This window comes from Cheilinus undulatus, linkage group 4, assembly GCF_018320785.1.
Source record: "Cheilinus undulatus linkage group 4, ASM1832078v1, whole genome shotgun sequence".
In the NCBI taxonomy this organism is placed as follows: Eukaryota; Metazoa; Chordata; class Actinopteri; order Labriformes; family Labridae; genus Cheilinus; species Cheilinus undulatus.
Window position 1 is genome coordinate 12,333,857 of NC_054868.1, and position 24,060 is coordinate 12,357,916.

At 40.3% G+C, this 24,060-nt stretch overlaps 1 protein-coding gene across 1 annotated transcript in view; it reads left to right on the top strand.

The window, feature by feature from the left end:
• The window catches only part of maml3 (mastermind-like transcriptional coactivator 3), a 178,210-nt gene that overhangs the window by 75,382 nt on the left and 78,768 nt on the right, over window positions 1-24,060 (top strand). The window contains exons 2-3 of the mRNA XM_041785315.1: window positions 15,773-16,513; window positions 19,356-20,291. Coding sequence (XP_041641249.1) covers window positions 15,773-16,513; window positions 19,356-20,291 — 1,677 coding nt within the window. The remainder of the gene's footprint in view (window positions 1-15,772; window positions 16,514-19,355; window positions 20,292-24,060) is intronic.

Below are 24,060 nucleotides of genomic sequence, written 5' to 3' on the forward strand. Positions count from 1 at the left end.
GGCAACAGGTCAGTATCATAACTGGGAGCATCTTAGAGAGACACAGCCTCTCATAAGTAAAGATGGGCAGAGATTCACCATCTGGGAAAAATTCCATCTGAAAATTATGAAACAATTTCAGAAAAATGTTTCTCAATATAAGCTTTAAAAGATTTTACATACCCCATCATCTACATTATATGATCAAAAAGGTTCAGAGAATCTGGAGAAATCTCTGTGCAGTAGACGAGGCTAAAGGTCAATATTGGCTGCTCGTAATCTTTAGGCCCTCAAGAGGCACTGCATTAAAAACAAGCTTGATTCTCTACTGGAAATCACTGCATGGTCTCAGGAACACTTCCAGATATCATTGTCTGCCAGCACAGTTTACTTTGCCATCCACAAATGCAATTTAAAGTTGTATGATGCAAAGAAGAAGCCATATGTGAACATGGTTCATAAAGCCACCATCTTCTCTGGGCCAAAGCTCATTTCAAATGGACTGAGGCAACTGGAAAACTGTGCTGAGGTCAAATGAATCAAAATTTGAAATTCTTTTTGGAAAACCATAGATGCTGTGTCCTGCAGACTATGGGGTTGCATTAGTGCCAATGACATGGGCAACTTACATCTGGAAAGACACTGTCAATGCTGAAAGTATCTAGAGGTTTCAGACAATGTCCCTTTAGGGAAGGCATTACATATTTTAGAAGGACAATGTTAAACCTGCACTGCATCCATCACAACAGCATGGCTTCACAATAGAAGCCATGCTGTGTGCTGAACTGGGCTGCCTGCAGTCCAGACCTTTGGCGGACCCAGGGCCCAGGACTGTTGAGTAGCTGGAAATCTACATCATATACTGTAACTGTCAGGCAGAAGTTCTAGTTTTTTGTTCATTCTTTACAGAAACAAAACTGATACAACATTTCTGTACTGTCAATGGGCTTAAAATATTGAGTTATAGTTTTTGGTCAGTATTTCCCAGCCTAACCTTGGGCAATTAATTAATTCACCCCTGATGTTTGTATACTGGTAAAGGGACTGTAGTAATCAAGCTTTCGTTGTAGCTGGATTTACCTCTGCATAAATGTATTGATAATTTAACTATACATTCCAAACTCTTTACCACTACATCTGCTTCCTGAACCTGACCTTAGAAACTTGTCAGTTGGTGAGGACAGTCTTGTGGTCACATCAGCCGAAGAGAGGCATTTGCAGACAGGCTGTGGTTTAAAGTAAGTGGAAGCATGCTGGAGCTTTTGTCATAACCACTGTCAATACCACACAGCCATACACACACACAGACACACAAGCAGAGCTACTCATATTTACTTATTAAAGACCTGTTTGATTTAATTGACTCATTTCACAGTCTAGTGGGCCCAACCAGTAACAAGTGGTGCACACATACACACAAATACACTGACTGTCATAATCAAGGTACATGCTGGCCTGCAACAGGCAAAACAAATGAAATTTAATAGACACTCTGTGGGGCTGTGCAACCGGTATCAGACTGCATGATCAGAGTCACACTGCAGAATATATTATTACCAGGTAGAGACCTTGTTTTTAAGGAATGACCCCACAGACTACATTTTTTTAGTTGTGCAAGGAAAATTTGACGGGGTTGATGCTGAGAAATGATGACCACTGACTGAAGCTAAAACGGCAGCAGCAATTACAAAGACTGAAAATAAGCAGAGAGCAGAAAAGAACAAAATGAAACAAACTACATGAATGAAAACTTTTCAAGATGAAATGACTGGGTTAAAAACAGGAAGTTCCTAAGCATTACACAAAGTATAACGGAAAAATGTTTCCATTTTAAACATGTGAATTATATTTACTGATCCAAATTTGGAGTCATAACTTCTTCCTGTCTGGTCAGAGTGTAAAAGGTAGGGTTAACTTTTGCAAACCGTTTTAATGGCACAGGGCTGAATACTGGACGTTTCATTCTTTAATAGCAAAAGAATAGAGTGGTAGTTTCTGTTTGAGTCTGTCTGCTCTTCTTGTTCCTGATTCTTTCCATGTTGCAGAAGTTAAACAGGAAAAGGTCGGCCTTTGCAAATAGGGAGAAAAAAACTCAGAGCAACTGATCAGTGGTAACAAAAGGAATGTGACATTAGGGTTCCTGTGGGTGTTGGACAAGAGTTTTGATTGGCAAAGTCAAAAAATGTCTTTAAAAATCTAGTTTACATATGAGAAGTCTAAATTTTAGAAGGTGTTTTGAACATAGTCTGTAAAAAGAACTGGACAAAGCCTGTATGACGTCAGGCATTTGATTACAATGGGAGTATTCAAACAGCTTTTGAAGCCAATCCGTGGTGACTTCCATATTGAAATCGCTGTCTCAACCGAACTTTGGATCGATCTCACGGCAGACAAGAGCCCGCCCACTGAGCTTGACTTCCTGTCAGCTAAGCTGGCACCAAAGCCGGCCTTCTGAAGGTAGCGTCTGCTTGTCAAGCTATCTGTCAGTCAAATGAGACGCACCGATCAATGCAAAGTGAGGTTTTTTCCTAAATATAATCAAAACAAATGTGGTACAACCCCCCAGTTGGCTTCATTTTTCAGGACCAGAGGTTGCTGTTTGGATTTAACTGAGACATGTCAGAATACTTAATCATTTCTTTAACATCTAGTTAGTGCTGCATTTTTCTTTTTTTTTTTCTTTTTTTGTGAATTTACTTGTTCACATACAATTTCTTATGTAATTGTCTATTTTTAATGCATTGCTGATTGTAATTGTGCTCTCTGTGAAGTGTCTTTTTGTTGTATTTCATGTATATTTTATTATGCTATGTACTCTTGGCTACTTGCTCTTTGTAGCTTTGTCAAGAGAAGTGCTCTTTACACAAGTTTATTCTTATTATTATAATTTATGATATTTACAGGAATGTGTTGTACACAAAAGAGAAGAAGATGAAAAAAGCAAGGTCAAGGAAATTTGGCTGATGGAAAAAGCAATACACTGAGCATTCTGTAGGTATCTATGGTGAAACATCACTTTTACATACATTAACTTTGCTGATACATCTCTCGTAAGCTCTTGTAGAGGTCAGGCATAGCACCCTTAGAAATTGTTCACGTTTTGACAAACTTTACCCTGGTTCCAAGTGTTTTGTCACTTTCAAACCACCACTGGAGACCATTTTGCCATGCAGCATAAAAACAGCAGTGCTACTTTTCCTTTCTTTTCCTTGTTTCCTCTGTTTGAACTCATAATTAAATCAACACCCCTCAAAACATGAGTCTGATGCTTAAGTAGTCGTAGAAGTAGTTAGTAGAATGAGCGTGACTTTCATCCAAACTTCTTAGCCTTTGTTGTATGCTTCCTGCATCAGGTCTGCCTAACAAATTGCGTAGGCCTACATGGGACATAGCACTCACATGTGACTGTCATAAACACAGAATAGCACAAATACAGAATAAGCTGTATACAAAGTATTAAAAAACAGGACTAATCCTGTAATAAAACGTTATTCAACATAAACACTTACAATGTCTTTCTTCCTCAGTATACTCCCCCTCCGCATCAACACACTGCTGCATTCTGGTCTTCCACTGATCAAAGCAGTGCAGTAGGTCTTCTTCTGTCTCTGAACCTCGGTCATTCTTTCTTGAACTTCTGACACAGACTCTAAACGTGTTCCTTTGAGCACAGATTTGATCTTAGGAGAAAATGAAAAGTCACACGTACTAGATCAGGTGACTAGGCAGGGTGATCAAGCACTGTGATTTGTTGTTGGACCAGAAACTGCTTTACTTAGAGCTCAGTGTGAGCTGATGAAGAGTGAAACCATTCGTCCATGACTGTGATCTCTTTCTTTTGACATTTTCTTGCAGTTTTTCTAGAACCTGCTGTCGAAGTGTTGATTGTCCCTAGACCCTTTTGGTACCCTCTCCTTCAAAATAATACCCTTAATGTCAAAGAAAACTGAACTTGGACTTACTTTGTTGTGCTTTCTTCATCCTTGGTTCCTTTGTTCAAATTTTCATACAAAATTCGCCAAACTGTCTCTTTATCAATGGAGAGCATTTCTGCTATCATTCTTTCAATGAGTCATCGAATTTGTTGAATGTTTTCAGAAGTTTTTGACATGCATGGACATTCATCATCATGGATATCCTCACTACCTTCACAAAATCTTTTGTGCAATTCAAAGATTCAGCTCCTCTTTTGTGCAATTTCACCAAAAATGCCAAGTTAATGCATCACTCAACTTTTAAGCTAATCATTTTCTGATGCCTTAGCAGAAACACGTTCAGTTCAGTCAGCAGCTAGCAGTGAACTAAAGACGCCACTCATTGAAAACTTACAGCAGTGGTACACGAATACCCAACCTTTAATATATAACACTCAGTGTGACTGTAATTCTCATAAGCACTGCCTCATTATTTAATAGCCATACCTCATAGATGGGCTCTCAGGATCAGCCCCATAGATCAGCCACTGTCACTGATGGCCAATCTAGCTACTCCAGTCTAGACTGGACTGATATCTAATATCATCCTGTTTGAAGAAAGTGATTTTGGTGTGCTGTTTTTTGTGTGTGTCTGGTTCACATGTTTGCATGTGTGTGTGCATCCTACCTGTTTTTGGCAAGCCAGTACCCTGCAGTCAGGACAGAGAGAAGAGTGAGGACATAGTGTGGCAGTGAGGAACACTGAGGTGGAGGATGGAGAGGGAATTAAAACGTGTGGGGAAAAGAAGGACTGCTGCATGGCAGAAGCATTAGCTGTATGATTGCTTACAGGTTTACAACATTGTCTGTGATAGATATCCAGAGGAACAGTGTGTTTTCTTCACTTAATCCTGTAGACAAAAGGATTCCTTCTTGGACAGGCATGTCTGATAGACGCCTCCAACATTAAAAAAAAAATCATCATATTGTGGAACTGTCTCAACCTAGACATGCTCCTATAATATTGAGCCTTTGGTTTCAGAGCGATATGATGCTCTACCTTTAAAGAGAGGGAGAAACTGAGCAAGAGTAGAGGAGGAGGAGGAAGGAGGAGGATGCAGCGCACAAAGCACCAGAGCAGCAGGTTGCTATAACAACAGCACCTTAGTGGTTCCATCTCTGTCTCACTTCTCTCCCTCCCTCTCCCTCTCTGATCACCCTCTCATCGTTTGCTCCCCGCTGTCATTTGGCACGCTATGCCCTTCCATCAAGCCACCTATATCATCCTCCTCCTTCCTCCCCTCCCTCCCTCCCCCCTGCCCACCTCTTCTCTCCTTCACCCTTTCTCCTCCTCTCCAGCTTCATGTTCTGGTAGCTCCTCGACTCAAAGGAAAAAGAGAGACCTTCTGCCTGACAAATAAATCCTGTCTTTCTCCTCCTCTGTGACTGTGTGCAGCTCTCTTACCTTTGTCTCTCTGCATCTTTGTCATTGTCTCTCTCTCTCTGTCTGTTGTGGGAGCCGACAGAGGAGCAGTCAGCAGGTGTTTATGTCAAAGAATACAGAGAGAGACGCAGGAGGGGGAACAAGCAGTGCTCTCTTCCCTTTTCTCTCTCCTGTCTTTGCTCTTTTACATCCTCTCGTCCTTCTTTTTTTAAATTCTGATGCTCTTTTCCCAATGCGCTTGCTAAACACTCCAGCTTGATTGTACTACTTCAAAACTCTTTGTCTCCAACTCTCAATATCTTTTCCTTTTTTGCATGGCACTTACTCTATCTTTCACTAATGCAAATGCTAATTTCTTGCAATTTAGAAATTTTATTGTCACAGTGGTCATGTAAATAAAAGTCCTGTTAGCGGTGTTATTAGTGGATTTAATTTAATTACTTTGATTTGGGCTGAAAGAGAATGTAAATTGTGTTCATAAAAGGAACCTAATGGCTAATTAACTTTAGCTCATTTTAAAAAGAGTTGGACAACAAATCTGTCATTACCTTAATTTCACAAAAATATAAAAGTGGATGAAAAGAAAATCTTAATTAGAAAAACTACATCTCATGATACAACTGCAGAAACAAAGACAAAAGCAAGTTAGTGTAAGCACCAGAGTACAAGCCCACTTCCATCTGCCAGGCATTGTTTTAAAGCTTTTGGACTGTTAAAGTCTTCTGTCATAAAAGAAGGAAATGTGAGGGGCCGTTTGGCATAACAGATACAACAAAGCTGCAACTTCCATTATCCTCCTAGATGGGCATATCCACTATTTCAGTTCTGATGCATACGAGGTATGGCTGTTTAAAAAAATGATTATACTCCCCTTATATACTCCCCTTCTGCATCAACAAACCACTACATTCTGATCAAAGCATGTGCTGATACAAACCACAGATTGACCAGGATGTACATCTGAGTTTATTGGCTTAATGCTAACGCATGATGGAAATTGCCATTAATGGGCTAACAGATCGGTTAGCCAATTTTTAACCTAAGGATGTAGCTTTTACTCAAAATAAAAAAATAGATGAGTAAATCGATCATTTAACTTAACAATGTTAAAATACAGTCCCCTGTGGCCTATTTCACAGTTTATGTGTCAGTTAATACACTGGATACCCAAATATATGTACAAAATACCAAAAGTGGGTTTTCATGAATTGTCTCCTTTAAGAAAAAATAATAATTTCATAAGATAAAAGCTACTAAATCAGTTTTGTCTGCATCTCTATAGTCAGTAACACCACAGTTGTATCATCTGATGCTACTTCTTATGATTTTAAGATTAACTTAACCCTGAAGTTTCAGCTGAGGCGTAGCTTCCCTGGAATTTTAAAATATGCCATCAGAACGTCATGGAAAGGACGGGGAGTTAGGTGGGGTCAGACATGCCCACTCCCACCTTCTTACTGTCTCTTAACAGTCACAACATCATTCAATGCACATTAAAAAATCACAGGGGCCTCTTGACCAAAACAATAACACAATATGAGGAGTACAGGCCAGCACTGCCCAGCTCCACTGATGGCTTCTTGTTTTGAATTAAGGACCGTGTTCAGTAGAAATGGTGCATTTACCAGACAAAAAAAAAAAGATTGTTGTTTTCATTCACAAATTTCTCAAAGTCAGGGAGAAAAAGGCACTAATGTGTTCTTGCTGCGCTCCTATGATGTGTGTGTGCACCAAGTGATGCTAGGGCTAGAGTGTGTGGGTTTTCATGTTACAGAGGTGAGTTTTGGCTAAGCAGTGGTTTTCAACGTGGGGGTCACAAGACACTGAGAGATGCATACTTTTGTGAGGAAATAAAGTGTGTTAAAAGTAGGGCTGAACAATTTGCAAAAATAATCTAATTGGAATTTTTTTTCTCCAATATTGCGATTGTGTTTTAATATGTGATCATTATGACATTCCTCAACTTAGGCATTTTTAAACAATTTCAAGCAGGGACACTCATCATACATTTAAACATTTTATTGCAAAATGAATATGCAGTTTTACTTGGCACATTGCTAGAAGCCCCCTTATGAATGAATACAGAAATGACAATGTATATTGAAAACAAATTATTTCAGAAGCAATTAATCCATAGTAAATCTGAATATAAGGGTGCAACAATCTTTAGGCTATAAAGGAGGCAGCTGGGGTGGGGGAGGTAAAGCTGGCTACAAGCTGGCCGCAGCTGGGGGTATGACTTCCCTGAACTAATGCTGAGCTTCATTAATATTAGATAGAATGAACGAGTTATTTGAGCTCATATTGCGAATTTGATACCATTTCTTTTAATGAAGGGGATTATCATGTTTATGCCACTCATTTTGACTAAAACAAAACACACATAAGACACAAAAAGGAGGATTTCTGTAAACCAGGGGTGTCAAAATCAACTACAGCAGGGGTCAAAATCTGAATTTAGGTCTAACCTGAGGGCCCACCAGGGTCAAGATTTAACCATAACTGTAAGCCTTATTCTCACTGGTAATTCATTAAGGGGGAGAAAAACTGATGATAAATGATTTTGAGTTTTAAAATGATAAGTTTAAAGGCTCAAAATTTGAGATAAAAAGTCAAAATATTACTTAAAAAGGTCAGAACAAAAAATCAGAAGTCAAAATAATGTTTTCAAAAGGCAAATATATGAGATAGAAAGTAAATATCATGAGTTTAAAAGGTTGAAATATGGGATTACAAATCAAAATTAGGAGTTGAAAAGGTCACAATATGAGATAAAAACAAACTTTTGAGTTTAAAAGGCTGAGACATAACTTAAAATTTAAGATTGTGAATATAAATAGTCAAAATATTAGATGAAATTCTAAACTGTGAGTTTAAAAAGTCAAAATATGGGATTAAAAGTCAAAGTTAGGACTCTAAAAGGGCAAAATAATAGATTAAATATAAAATCGTGATCTTGAAATTTCAAAATATGACTTGAAATTTAAAATTGGAATCTAAAAATTCACAATATGAGATAAAAAGTCAAAATGTTAACTTTAAGTCAGAATTTTTAGATGCAAATTGAAAATATAAAATGAAAACACAAATTAATTTATATCATTCCTTACTTTCTGTCTCATTATTTTTACTCTTTACTTTTTCACATTTTTTATGTCTTAACAAAGGATATTTTAAATTTTCAAGGTTAAATGCTCATATCTAAACTGGAGAAAATCTGCAGACCTCAGACCTGCGGGCCAGTTCTAATTAAAATATGATGTGATCCTTGGGGCCAGGTAAAACTGCACCACGGACTGATTTGGCCTCCGGGCCTTGAGTTTAACACCCCTGCTGTAAACCATTAAAAAAATGACATTTGGAAGTTTGCATAATGTGCATAAAATCTCTGCTGCCACAAGAACATGAATGTATAAAACTGCTGTTACACATTTCAAGTTAAACTTCTGCAATGTGTAAATTGCAGTAGGCCATATTGCGATTTAATCTAATTTGCAATTAATTGCCCAGCCCTAGTTAAAAGTCAGTGGGAGAATACAAGCTGCCTGGGTATTATAAATGATTTGCAGGAGAATCTTTAAGAGATGCCAGTAAAACACGTGATAAGAAAAGTGGTGATTGTGCCGTTCATTTGGGGTGGCGGGGCGTCAAAATGCAGTATCGATATAACTGTGTTGTAATTTGGCCCCATAGGTGTATGTGTTGGTACCGGTACCATGTCAGTACTGGATTTCAATGCTCATCCCTACCTTATTGTGTAGTGGGAATCCCTAGTCTCTGGCACCTTTATTTTGGGGGGGCTGAAAAGTTTGATAAGCACTGAGCTAATGAACTAGCACCCTATGGAAGACACCATGATAAGCTATGTCCCAGTACAGTCATAAAGATTAAGGATTTCTGTGCCTTTTAAATACTTAAGGAAATATTTCAGACACTTTAGGACCTCAATTAAAAAAATCATGTAAATGGTCACTTTAAAAATTAACACAGGTATTGCAATGCAGAAATTCTTTATGTCATATCAGTCTATGCTGTTTTTTAGATTTGAGTATTAGCCATGAAGTCAGAGTCATTCAGGGTAGACTTACCACAAACATGGTTTACATCACAATGTCAGGCTACAGCAATACATTACCCATAATCCTTAAGTCTCACAGCAATGTCCCGGATTGGCTGAGCCCATGTTTGACTGTAAATTTCAGCTCTTGGCTACTGCAGGTGAAATTAATGGTATTAGTAAAAGTGAGCAACAACTGTTGAGCTCTGCTGTGACAACAGATTGCACCACACATGTCACCTGCCACCAGATCGGCCAATGGAAATTTTCCAAAGAAATTAAATTGCAGTTTATGGTTTCAACCTGTAGAGGTCAGTCACTGTGAATATTTCTAACACAAAATGTAAAATTTGTTCTCAAATGTCAAGATTTGGACCATAACTGATCAATAGCACAACTAAACCCACATTGACATTGATGTTCATATGAAAAGGTGGCCTGAGGGTTTAGTTACTTTTTATTGGTGGCTATCAGACAGCAAGATGAGCTACAGCCACCCTCTGGTGAGAGTAACACATTACAATCAGCCACCAGATAAAAGAATAACCTTAAATAACATTAAAGATTATTTGGATATTTGAAAATCATGCCTCATTGTTAAAACAAATTATGTGTGTTGACATGCATTGATATTGCAACAAAAAACTGTGATCATGTGTTTGGACATATCACCCAGCCCTGGTTATTAAGTATTTAGTAGTTGCTCACATTTGTCATTCCTCGTGTCTCGTTGCTTCAGTCTTTGGCTGACTCATATGGAGCCAAGCTCAGGGAACCACAGCCGGCCTCCTCTGCAGGAACGTACCTCTCTTTGTTTCTGTATACATGCATGGTTCTATCAGAAGGTTAAGTGTGGTATCGTTCTCTTTGATTGGTGCCTATGACAAACCTCTGTCTTCTGTTTGTGTGCGTGTGCACGTGGCTGCATCTGTGGGAGGGTGCTACAGTTCACACCACCTGGATAATTATGGGAGTTTTTATAGGTGGGCTTTGAAAGGCGAGTCTGTTATTATCAACATGAGTCACTGGCATTTAGGGAAAGCCTGCAAACACACACATGCACAAACACACCACTGCATACACTCAAAACCAAAGCCGCATGCAAGGAGACCTGAATTATTTAAACCCATTGATTGGACGACTACACACGCGCTCGCTCACACGCACACTCACTCCTAGAGTTGATGAAGCTGTGTCGTGACAGAGGAGATGTGTGTTTTTTCTTATGGTTTCACACAAGAGGAGAAGAGTTCAAGCCACACACATCCTCACACACTGTAGATATGGCTGTCAATACTAATAGTGTTTATCATGCCATAAATATAATTAGGCTGACTGTCAATCAACGTGGAAAATGGAGGGGAAGCCAGTCCAACAGCCCCACCCCACACATTTACACGCACAAGAAAACCAAGGAATTAAAAAACGGCTTGTGTTTTCTGTATTTTGGCGCCTATGTATCATGGTGTTTGTGTGTAAATGTGTTTGCCAGCTTGAATGAATCCACCTCAGGGTCAGAATACAATCTGAATATATTTTGTCTGTTGTTCCATCTGAATAACAAAGAGCTAAGCGCACTGCATTCACAGACATACATGTATCAGTGGTGCTTCCTTTGTGTGTTTGACTTTCTCACATGTGACAGCTGAGAGTGTGGATTTTACAAAATATTTTACGGCGTCTCAGCTCATTTTTCTTAGAGGACTGTTTGAAATGTAAATCTGTGGGATGAGCGTAGTGTAAAAGTAACTTTAACACGCTCCAATCAGTGTGCACAGGAATACTCAAAATGTATGGAAATGTGTGTGAATACACTGGCTAAGACACACAAGAAGAGACAGGTTTAAGAGTTAGAAAGTTACTGCAGTATTTTTGAGTGGATTTCATGCTGTCAATTAAGGATTCACATGCCAAAGGAAACTACAATTTTAAAGTCACAGGCAATTATTCCTAAAATGTCTCATTTCTTATAGATGGAGCTGGATGTACATCTAAGTTAGCTTAATGCTAACACACAAAGATAATTGGGCTTGTATAATACATTTTTAGTTGTTTGACTACTTGTACACCGTAGGCCATACCTACCCATTCACACCCATTCACTCCGCATTCACACACTGATGGCAGAGATTGCTATGAAGAACTGGCCGTCAGTACCCATTAATACGCATCCATGCTTATTTACATGCAAATTGGGGTTAAGTGTCTTGCCCGAGGACACATCAACATTTGACTGCAGGAATGGGATGCTGCAGTGATTTAATTCACAACCGACGGATTAAACATTTTAGTTGCAGTAATTTAAATTTAAAAAACAATTACCCTCACACAGTGTGTGCCCATGAAGACGTGAACTATTCTAATCATAAAAAATATCACTGCCATGATACCAGTATCTGCATGATTGTTAGCAAGGCCACCATTAAAGAGGGATAAAAAGAAGACCTTTCTGGGGCCTGGCCAAATTTTGGACCCATAGAGATCAGCAAAATCACAGTCCACTGTAAAGATGAGATGTGATAACGATATTTTAAAAGACTAAACTGAATAATAAACACTGTCATCAAGGCAAGAAAAAACTAATTTTAATTATTAATGTGGTGCAAATTTGCCTTTTAAAAATTTGGGAAGTAATTTTAGACTTCAAAGCTAGACCATGATGTGCACAAACATCATGATGCCAGAGATGAACCAAAATATAACCAAGACATCTTTATTGTAAAGTAATTACATAATTGAGAAGAGGCAAAATGCGGCATAAAAAGTAGCCACAAAGCTGCAAAATTGGGCAAAAGTTTGAAAAAAAAAAAAGACAGTGAAAAGTGGCAAAAATGAATGAAAAGCCATCTTATGGGCAAAAGCTGCAAAAATTGAATATAAGTGCCTAAAAGAAGTGGCGTAAGAGTAGCAAGAATGGAAAACAACTGAACAACAAGGTTAATAGTGGCAAAAAACATCAAGGGCAACAAAGTGGGTCATAAATGGCAAAATGAAGACGCAAAAATGAAAAGAAGAAAGTGTTGAAAAGGGGTTAAAAAGTAGTACAAACAAATAATTTTAAAATCAGATCTCAGTTATGGCCTGACACACTTTTCCCTCCAGAAGTAAGTAACTGTTAGCCAAGACACTGGTTCTACACATCCAATACACATGTTAATATCATCAACAAATCACAACTTGGGAGGACCCATTCTCTGGATTTTTCAGGGGCCCAACCGATTTTGTGGACAGCCCTAATTATTTGTATTACCAGTTAAAATGTTTGTTGGTATTTACTACCAAAATATCAGCTTTAAATATTGGCAATATGTATGAATACGCTTGAGGAGCTTTAGGATGGTTTTTTTCTTGTTTTATCCCCATAAGTAAAACTTACAGGTGAGTGCTGATGTCTGAATGTCTGTTTCTTTAACTTGTCTTTTAAAGATTGAAGTTTATGGTCTGAATACATACAGTACATATCATATGCAAATTAGTTTCTGCAAAAATTAATCAGCATGTCAGATATCAGCAAAAAAATCTGCATCATGCATTCTAATTCCAACCAAAAAATTATTTCAACCAGGCTCTAAAATGTTAATGTCTGATGTAAAACCGGACATTTTAACATGAGCGTGTGTATGCAATTTTTTGCTTCTACAGCTAACCTCAAGTGGACACTCAAGGAACTGCACTTTATTACACTGCCACAGTGGCTTCATTTTTCCACACCACTAAAGCTAAAAGTGTTTCAAATTTTTGTTTTTGTGACAGCATTGTAACAATTTCTACCGCCATTGCACCTTTAGTTGTTTAACACTTTGGTGTTAAAGGAAAACTAGAGAGCTGCAGGAGTGCCGTTATACACACACAGTCAGACATACAAACACACTCAGCACTGTGCTCCCCTGCTGGCTCTGCTGATCCCATTCTGGCCTCTGTAACACCTCTTTTACTACCTTGAAAGCCAGCACAGAAGTGGGAACACTTCCTCCCCCTTTTGTGAAGGCAGAACTTCACAGTACACCTATAATGAATTAGCATTACAATTTTGGCACATGCCACTTACGGTTTCTTCTTCTTTCGTTATTTAGTGGCGGACAGCAAACAGCTTCAAGATGTACCATGTTACAACTAGGGGCAGGTGTGCGTCAGGAGAGTCAGTCATCTCGCAACTAGAGGGTCTTGGGTTCAGCTATGTTTCCTTTCAGTTTGCTCTCATTGCAACATCAGTGGCATGTGAACGTGTATGGATGCGTTTAAATGGGATTAGTTAATGCTGATGGCTACTCCACATGAAAGCCTTCATCATCAGTGTGTGAATGTGAAGTGAATGGGTGTGAACTGTTAAGTCTGACCTGCAGTGTAAAAGGAGTCATCAAATGAATGACGTAAAGCCCCATACATGCTAACATTAGTTCACCATTAATAACCAGGCAATGGTAAAAAACATAATGGTTAAAAAGTGTATCCTTGGGTGTGCAGATGGTCGAGTGGTTTAAGGCACTACCCATGTACACCGGCCGCCCAGGTTCGAATCCGGCCTGTGGCCCATTACCACATATTCCTCCCTGCTCTCTTCCCTGTTTCCAAGTCTATCCACTGTCCTTCCTCTGTTCAATAAAGGCATGAAAATGCTCAAAAATAAATCTAAAAAAAAAAGTGTATCCTTAGGATAAGAAAATTGTCGTGTTAAAACTTTGATTTCCACAATCAATGGTTGTTTGAGTATATTAGAACCATGGCCCATACTGCCACTTCAGCATTTCGTGTATCTTCCCTCCATTAATAAACATATATTAATATTTCAAGTGATGTGTTTGATCAGTAATGTTTGGTTTAATTGTCCAAACAAACTGCATAAATTAACTGTTTATTGCATGTACATATGAGTGGCTTTGCATGACAAATTTATAACATGAAATCAATCCAATTATACGTCAGCAGCTCAAATTCTTGTCTTTAGTGGCTCTGTAAGAACAATCAGATGTTAATCAAAGGTGATTTAGTGCACCATCCATTTATCAAATGCCTCAAGTCAAAAAGAAATCTTTGCCACACAAAAATAATATTTTGGTGTGAATCTTAAACTTTTCCTCAGATTTGGGTCAGAGAATAAAATTTGCACCCTGGGAACCTTTCCTAAATGAGGTCCCCGCTTCCCATCCGTCATTTTAATAGCCTCTGCTATTTCTCTGCCAACTTCATTAGTGTATGAAATTAACAGGAGTTTGGAGTAAAATTGAGATTGAGGGTTTATTAAATTGCATCCGAATTGTGAAGAAAGTTGAAATCGCAAATAGACTTGATTGCATGCCTTAAAATGCCTCAATACACTAGAGAGAGCTTAAAGAGGGCTTCTAATCAGCCCTGCAATGTGATAGCATCAAATGTTTTCTCAGTAAGTGTTCAAACGCAGTTTTTTTCTGATGATGGGAAACACCTGCTCTGCTCTGGTAAAACAAAATAGAGAAAATATAGTTTGTCTTCTTCTATTCCCTGCTCATCTCCCTCGAGATACTGGAGTTTGTTATACTTTTCTCTTGCTGGCTAAATTTTCTGTTTGTGCCCCCTCTATCACACACACAGGTCTATAATAGTGATTACCTTAACTGCCAGTGTCATTTAGCACCCTGTTCTTATCTTGTCTGTGTCATGACAAAGGCAGTGGGACTGTGAAGTTAGGTTAACTGTGTGGAGGCTGCTCACTGTAAGACCCAGAACTGTAGACTAAGGTGGGGTAGCTTTCATTCATAATTCAATCCACATACATCAGATGACAGATGATAGAACTAAACATCATCACCCTCACTACTCAGCACCAGAATTTTATAGTCAGTTCACCAGAACATAAATATTTGCTTACAGACCCTTGATTGTGGTTGAATGTAATGTTCAAACTGCAACATAGCCACCAGCCAATAGTTGAGGCTGCAGACTGGCTGCAGCACAGGCATCTGGACAAGAGGGACTGGAGACTGGTCACAGCTATTAGCAACACAGGAAAGCAGTTTGGCATCCCACCTTCAAACAGATAAGCTCTTCTCTCAAAGAAAACCATTTCAGCAAGCAGGGTTAAGTCATTCCTGTCACTGTTGTTGCAGATACTTTGTATTCTTTAGAACTAGATGGAAACTAGAGCCCCTTCTGATGATTCATTATTTCAATCAAACTGAATCTGTTCAGGCATAATTGATTTGTCTTGTTTTATTTTCTTTATTTGCAGCACACTCTTGCATCCTCATCAAAGTTCTTGGTGCATGTAGAGAGGAAATAGTCTGTTGTCATATTGATTTGGTTTCTTAGGTCATTTCCACTGTTAGCTCTCTGATGTCCCTGCATGCTCATACATGTCTATGTCCCAGCCCTAATCAATTCTCTTCTTCTTGTTTGTTGCAGCTGCAAGAGACTGTAAAGAGGAAACTTGACAGTGCACGATCACCCCTCAATGGAGACCAGAACGGCATCTGTGATGGAGGCAGTTACTCGCCGACAACCAAACGAGTACGGAAGGAGGGCTCTGGTGGTTTGGACTCACTAACAGGACTCCCTAACAACAATAACAACAATGTACCACCCATTTCTCCACTGCATCACCAAATGGACATTAAGCCCATTCTGGGTGGGCCCAACACTTCCAGTGGGAACAACACTACAAACAGCAATGGCAACCACGTCAGCCAGGCAAGTGATGAGCTTGGAAAGAATGGAGGCAGCCATCTACCAGACATGAAGCTGAATGGCTCACTAGACCTGGAGGACAGCTTTAGCCTTCTTAAAGACCTAAAACAGGAGCCACTAGACGATGGAGGTGGGATGGAGTCCTCCGATCCCCAGTCTCTGTCAAATCAGAACAAACTGTTTTCTGACATCAACCTTAATGACCAGGAGTGGCAGGAGCTGATCGATGAGCTGGCCAACACAGTGCCCGAGGACGACATGCATGACCTCTTCAATGAGGACTTTGAGGACAAGAAAGAGGCTGAGTTTGGCAGACCGGCAAACAATCAGACGCCAGGCCCGCAAGAAGCGGCGGGTAATACAACGGCAACTGGAGGAGGGACGACGCCTGCTGCAGCCCTTCCTCCCCCTCCTCAGCCTCCACAGGGAGGCCCACAGGTCCCCATGGGTTCACCACAGGTCAGTTCAAAGAGGGTCCTTCGGTTAGTAGTTTTTATATATAGACACAGGGGTTACTGTCTGCTAAAGGCTGCAACCAACCGATGTTAGATACGTAATGTTACGTGAGGTTGTCTTTAAAGTGAGCGTATTATGCCTTTTTTCAAAGCTTTACACCGTCTCTCTGATACCCACGTAGTATATTAACATGGTGTGCAGCCCAAAAGAACTCTTCATGTTTCTCACACTGGCATCTTGAAAAACCCTTATTTTAAACTCTGTCTGAAACGCTTCATTTTCGCTGCTGTCTTTTTAACCCCCCCCCCCACGGACCTGCTTTCCTCCGACTGGCCGATTTTCCGGAGGCTGGCCGGTGGCAGGACTCAATGTTTTGTGCCCGCCTCCTCCAATGTGGCTATGTTGCTATGCTAGTACTTATAAACTTTGAACGAACCGGTCCGACTGAGTAAAATATGGCGAACTTTGATATACAGTGCTAAACAAATTTATTAGACCACCTGTCTCAAAGACCATCCAGCATCATGAAGTGTTTTGGTGCGGACTCTTTAATTTTCACTGAGATCTCGACGTTTTACCATTTTGAACAGGAATGAGGAATTTCAAACTGAATTCACCTTTTTTTATACCCAAAGCCGGCTCACTGGGCTTCTCTGAGAAGTCAGAAATGAATCAAGCATGACATTCAACCACTAAAATTCATTTTTCTGTTCAGGAATGCAAGTAAATAACTATAATTTGACATATTAATCAAGAAATAATAAAGTGCCTTACTATTTTTTCAGTCTTTTTGTAAATCAGTGAATTTAAAAATTCATGGGTAACAATGATAATGAGCTTCTACATATTGGTGTATTAACCATTGCAGAAACATAAAAAATGATTTTGGTTTTACCAATTTTTACCAGTGCTGTTAATTTAGGGCAGCTGTGGCATAAACCTTACTTTGGATGGTGGTCTAATAAATTTGTTAAGCACTGTACGTCCGTACGTGTTAGACCCGTAGTCTGACCCTGATAGTTTGGAGAGAGAGAGAGGGTTAGAAAACCAGCAGCAGCGAAGGATTGAGCAGGACATATCTGTTTGGTAAGTGTTTAATTACTGTTACTAAATGGCTTTGATAATGGTGGACTTATCCCTCGCCGCATTTAGCGGTGTATTTTTTAAACTCTGTTCATCTTGTTGGGGTGATCTGTTCCACATTGCTGGCAGCACGGACAAACCAGTCAAGAAATCCTATTGCGATGACCTCATCAGTTCGCTCCATCGAAATCTCGTCTCGGGAGGATCTCAGAGAGATCCTGGAGAGATTCCCAATGAACCGTTTTCATCAGTTTACACTCTAATTCCAACATTACTGCCACATACGTGTATCTTGTGGTTTGAAAATTTGCATATGTGAAGTATGGACACCCAACATTGTGACTTTATATTTATGTTTTAAAAATCAGAACAGTATAATACCCCCTCCTTAAGTTGAAATGTAAGTCCCTGATGAGATGAGGTATTTCATGGGATTTCATGTTAAAAGAATTTCTATTAAGAACATTATTTCAAAGGAACTATGCATATTAAGACATATTTATCTTATTGGAGTAAAAGTATTGTCTTCTATGTGTATGTGTACAAGGAAACACAATAGATTTCTAGATTTTGCATGATTCATATGCCATTTTATGCATTGCATTCTGGGAAGTGATCTCTTCTGGCTTCATAGTCCTTGTTACTTGTTTTAAATGTACTCACAATGAGCTACAGAACAGTGACTTTTCCTTATTGTCCTCTTTGCTTAAACTGAACTCTAGTTTAAAATTAAAGGATGAGATTCCATAGGAAGGCTGCTGTATGGCTGCATTTTTCTTCTTTCTCTGGAGTTTATACTTTAAACCTTTTTAATTTTAAGCCTGAGTGCAATTTTAGCTAAGAGGACAACAGAGAAGACGTTACGGGGATTGAGGTGGGTAGAATCCAAAAGATGTGGGAAGAGGAACAATGCAGCCAGATGGCATCGCTACCCAGAGTGCATTGCTCAAAATTTGCAATATACACATGTATCTATTTCCTGAAATTAATTTTAAATGTATACATCTATTGTGATTATTTATATACACATAGAAGACACTAATGTTAATTTATGAAAATCAATATGTCTTAAAAAGCCAGTATCCATTCAAAATGTTGATGTCAATTTTATCAGGAATCAGTTTCATTGTCATTTCTTTCTTCTTTCTAGTGTGTTAAAGCAGCAAGCAATATTCAGTCAAATTTAGCACGGTCACACCTGGATGAAGTAGTTACTGAATTTAACAATAACCACAATAAGACTCCCCCAATGTTTGTACTACTGTTCATATTTTAACTGTTAGTTAAACTCTTCTTGATTACCGGCCTTTGAAAATATCGCAGTGAATACTGTCCAGACTACTGGCATCAACCAGAGACTTAACAGTCTCGCAGATACAGCTGATTGCAGTCACAGCATGCAACATTGGTTTGTTTTGCTAGGTTAATCCTAAGACCACAGGTTGTGATGTCAAGAGAAACTTCTAGGAACCAAGAGACATCACTGCCTCTCTTTGCAACCTCCTTGCCCCATGAGACAACCCCCTTGTGAATAAGGAACTCAGGATTAAAGTTTCTATGGATTTATAAGGAGTGCATGTGAGAAAAGCAGCTAAGGTTTTGGTCAGCATATTTTTCACAACTCCAAACTGGTAACACTAGCTATCTGCTGTTTGTTCTTCTATTTCAAGTCTTACTAACACCCAGGACTAAGTATTCCTTGGAGGTTGATAGCACCTGTGTCTCAGGAGATATTTGTATATATTTTGTCTCGTCTCCTTAGGTCCGACCATCATCTTCAGGCCCTCAGTTTGCCACCACTGCCAACGGAACGCCTCCTCAGCAACCTTTACAGCAGTCTCCAGCTGTTGCCATGGCATCGGGTTCCCCGTTGCACAACTGCGTGGCTCGTTCCCCTCAGACCCCGACCCAGGCTCAGACACAAGCAGTCTCCAGACCTGGGAATGGGTACATGATGAACCCAGGCCCAGGGGTCAGTCAGTCAGGCACAGGGCCAGGGGCAGCTGGGGTTGCCCCTGGAGGTCAGCCTGTCGGTCCGGTGACGCCTGAACTCTCTCCGGCGGAGCAGCTAAAAGCAATGGCTCAGCAACGTGCTAAACTTCTGCAACAGAAGCAACAGCAGCAGCAAGCAGCAAACTGGTCCCCTGCTGGTGCTCCAACCAGTCCCTACAACTCTGGTCCCTTTAACCAAGACAAACCCAACAGCCCCATGATGTACCCACCGCAAGCCTTTAACGCACCACAGGGCCCTCTAGTGGCTGGGATGGCCCCCAACAATGGGCCCAAAGCCCCCATGAACAACTACCTCCCTCACAACCACATGGGTATGATGGGCCAGCAGCAGGCAAACAGCATCAGCCAGAACGCCCTGACCAAACAACAGCAGCAGCAAACGGCAGCCATGTTGTCCTACAACAACACCAAACCACTGAGCCACTTCAGCGGCAGTGGGGTTGATCACATAGGGCAGAGAATGACTCCACCCATGGCAGGGAACAATCAGGTCAAGAACCCCATGATGCCTCCCTACATGGGTGGTGGTGGTAGTGGTGGTCAGGGGCCGGGGCCTGGACAGACCCAGGGCCCGATCCCAGGACAGACAGCTCACCTGAGTGAAGAGCAGAAGAGGATGTTGCTGATGAAGCAGAAAGTGTTGAACCAGAATATTCCCTACAGTGCCATGCAGCCTCATGGACAGGTAAGAAAACTCTTGGTAAAATCATTTTGTTGCTTTTGTGCCTTAACAGCGTTTATGGTTACTTCTGTATTCATCTGGGAGTAAACATTTCTCCAACTGCATGAGCTCTGTCTCTTAGTTCTGTTATAGCCAAGTGGGCAAATGCTTGTGTTGAAAAAATAAAGCCAATGTGGGAGTGGAAAAAATGCAGTTTAACTTGAGTGTCCACTTCAGGCTGGCTGCAGAAGTTCAGGATAAAAGCTGAATTTGGTGTCAGTTGCTTATTGTGTTATTGGCACACACTCTACAGGGGACTATTTTTTTTTATCTCATTGGCTCTACCTCTATTCTTGTCTCTTGATTGATGGAAAGTTTGATGGAAATAACATTTACAATATGATGATTGAAGGGCTTCTTGACTTCCTCTTCAGAATAAATAGACATTGCGATATTTTTTCTTTCTGGAATGTCTATTTGGATTTTATTTATGTATTATAAAGGACTTTAAACAGAAAACATCTGCCTTTCTATGTATAGCTATTGATCAAATTTTAACCATAAATTATATATTTTTCTAATTTGGGCCTTTAAGATATCAGCCCTCTGACAGCCACTCTGACACACAAGTATTTGGTCACATGACCATTACACCAACAGAGACTGTAATTACATTGTGTTCAAACACATGTGCTTTAATATGTGTGTCCTGGGGGACCCCTTTTGTAGCTTTAACAGCCTCCACTCTGCTTGGACTGCTTTCCACAAGGTTCTGGATTGGTTTTGTAGGAATTTGTGCCCATTCATTCTGTATAGCATTTATGAGGTCAGGTACTGATGCTGGACAAGAAGGCCTGGCTCGCAATCTCTGTTCCAGTTCTTCCTGAATGGGGCTCTGTGCAGGCCAGTCCACACTGAACTCATTTAACCATGTCTTTATAGTCCTTGCTTTGTGCACTGGGGCACAGTCATGTTGGAATAGAAAAGGTCCTTCACCAACATGACTGTTGCAACAAAGCTGGAAGCATAGCATTGTCCAAAATGTCTTGATGCGCTGAAGCATTAAGATTGCCCTCCACAGGAGATAAGGGGCCTAGGTCAACCCCTGAAAAACAGCCCCATACCCTTAACCCTCCTCCACCAAACTTCACAGTTGACACATGCAGTCAGGGTGGTAACATTCTTCTGGAATCCACCATACGCAGACTCGCCCATCTGAGTGCCAAACAGAGAAGTGTGATTTGTCATTCCACAGTCCAGTGTTGGTGTGCTTAACACCACTGCATCTGATGCTTGGCATTGGACTCCATGGAAACCCATTCCATGAAGCTCCTGCTGCACAGTTTGTGCTTAAATTAATGCCAGTGGAAGTTCAGAGCTCTTCAGCTATGGAATCAGCAGAGCTTTGGTGGGAATCCACTCATTTAGGATTGCTTATTGAGTGTCTGCATTTAGCATTATTCCAGTGTATTTGGGACAGTAGCAATATCATCAGTAGCCCAAATGTTTTTGTATGACAGAGACACAGGATCTACCTGCACAGTCCTTAGTTCTCTAATTACTGATGGTGATATCAAACAAACTTTAATGCACATTGGTCACAGAACCCACAGATTTGGACTGTTAGAGCTACAGGACTACAACTTTAGCCTGGATTATGTCAACAAAGAAGCTCATTAACTGATAAATAACGAATGGCTGTTAGAAGATGTTGTGGTAGCACTACAGATAACAGGTGGCTCTTTCATTCAGTCCAGTAAACACAATCATTGTCTTTTACATAACCACTAAGACTTGAATATGAGCTTGCATGTTTAATAAAAGCCTTCCTCTGACTATTGTTATTGACAACCCTTTGTTAAAGAAAACAATGATAGTCACTTTGTTAGCAGTACATCTTCACACTTCCTTATAACTTGCAAACATCAGTCTTACTTCTGAGGACAAAGGTTTGATAGACTACACCAGAATCTCATCAGGCCTCATTTCTTTAAGCTAAGGCCACAAATAAGTCAAATAGATGCACAAACAAGAGAAATCTCTTGGATTGATTTGAGGGTTTAGGGGTCTAATATCAATGAAAAGTTGTCAAACCAGGACTCTTCTCAAAGACTAAGCAAAGGGAAAAAAAAATCAAGGAACAAAAACACAAGCTAAGGACATTCACATTTGACCAGACAGATTACTGAAACAATGACTATATGTTTAATAAAACCTTCCAGAGGTGCGACAGAGGAAGATAAAATGGCGGTAGTTGCCCCAGCAACAAGCCAGGGCTGGGAACAGGCATAGGAAAATGGCCTGTCGAGAGTGTATTGATGCCTCTGCAACACTAGCAGCTCTGATAGCCTCCCCCCAACACTATTCCTCCCCCAGACACACAAGCGCATGCACTCACACACAACGCCGAACACCAAAGCTAAACGGCTCCTTAGCTCATATCCCCAATCTGTCACAGCTGACTGATGGCTGAGATTGGACCACTAAGCCAGGCTAGCTGCTGTCATTACCGAAAGCCCACCTCGGGCAGTTTGTTTCCCGAGCCCGGCGAGCAGCACAGCCCACTCTGACCGCTCCAGTGCTTTCAGTCAGGTGTCAGGTGTCCTTAATAATCCAGCGGACGGAGGACGTTTAGGAAGTGTGGGTGGACAATACCGCCGCACAACACCTACACAAGTTTAACTCACTGGTTTGGTTTGTGTCATGGTGTTGCTCATTATCTCAGGGCCTATGAATTATTGTCAAAATAATGTGTGTGCTGGTGTGTTCTTGTTGATGATGCACTTGTCAATGCGTCTCTCCCTCTCTGACTCTCTCTCCCTCACTCTGCCCCTCTCATGTTCATGATATGGCTACAGTCAGTCACCTCCTCCTCCTCCTCCCCTCTGGTGATCTCTGCATCTTCTATCCTGCTCCTCCTTCTTCCTCCCCCTCTCCTCCCTGTCTTTCTCCCTCTGCCAGAGACACTCAGCACCAATAAAGGAGCAGATTTATTAATATGGGGCCTTTGTGGCTGCTGCCTGGAGGGCTGTGTGTTTGTGTGCGTAAGTGAGCAAGTGCTAGTCCCTGCACATGTATGTTTGTGTGCGTTTCATAGATTTAGGGGGAGTGGGTAAAGGAGGGGGGATGCAGAGATTTATTTGAGTGAGCAGAGGAGAATTGGAGACTGAGAAGAGAGTGGAGAGGGATGTGTGGAGAAGAGAAAGAGCGACTTAAAGGAGAAAGGCAAATGCAGAAAGAGAGATTTATGATGGAGTGAGGATGGAGTATATTAAAAGGAAAGTCAAGGGGCTGGAAAGAGAGAAATAAGTAAGCAATTCAGATCAGAGTGTCTGAAAGGCATAATACTGACTGTATTACATGTGTCTAGCTTAGTAGTTATGACTGTTATTAGTAAGCTTATCTTAGATCAAATAACATAGCAAACCATCTGTAAAACATTAAAAAACATTTTATGAGATATTCTGTCTTAGTAATCAGTTATTTGGTTGAAAGTGGGTAAAGTTGTCCTTAATGGGCTTGTGGACAGATTGAAAAAAAATGTCACGTATTTTAATTTTGAACTGTGTCATTTAAATGAGTTTTACTGTGCTATTATATGTGTTCATACATGTAAGTACATGTAATGGCAAAATCAAACACCACACATTCACACCCTTGCAGATGCAGGTCGGGAGAATAGTGAACGCAGTTTTTCTGTCATAAAAAGCTTTCAGCGCTGTACTTTTCTCTTTATTTAAAAAAGAGGTGTGGTCCATTTAAGAAAAAAGAAATGCTGCCATACTGTAGCTAC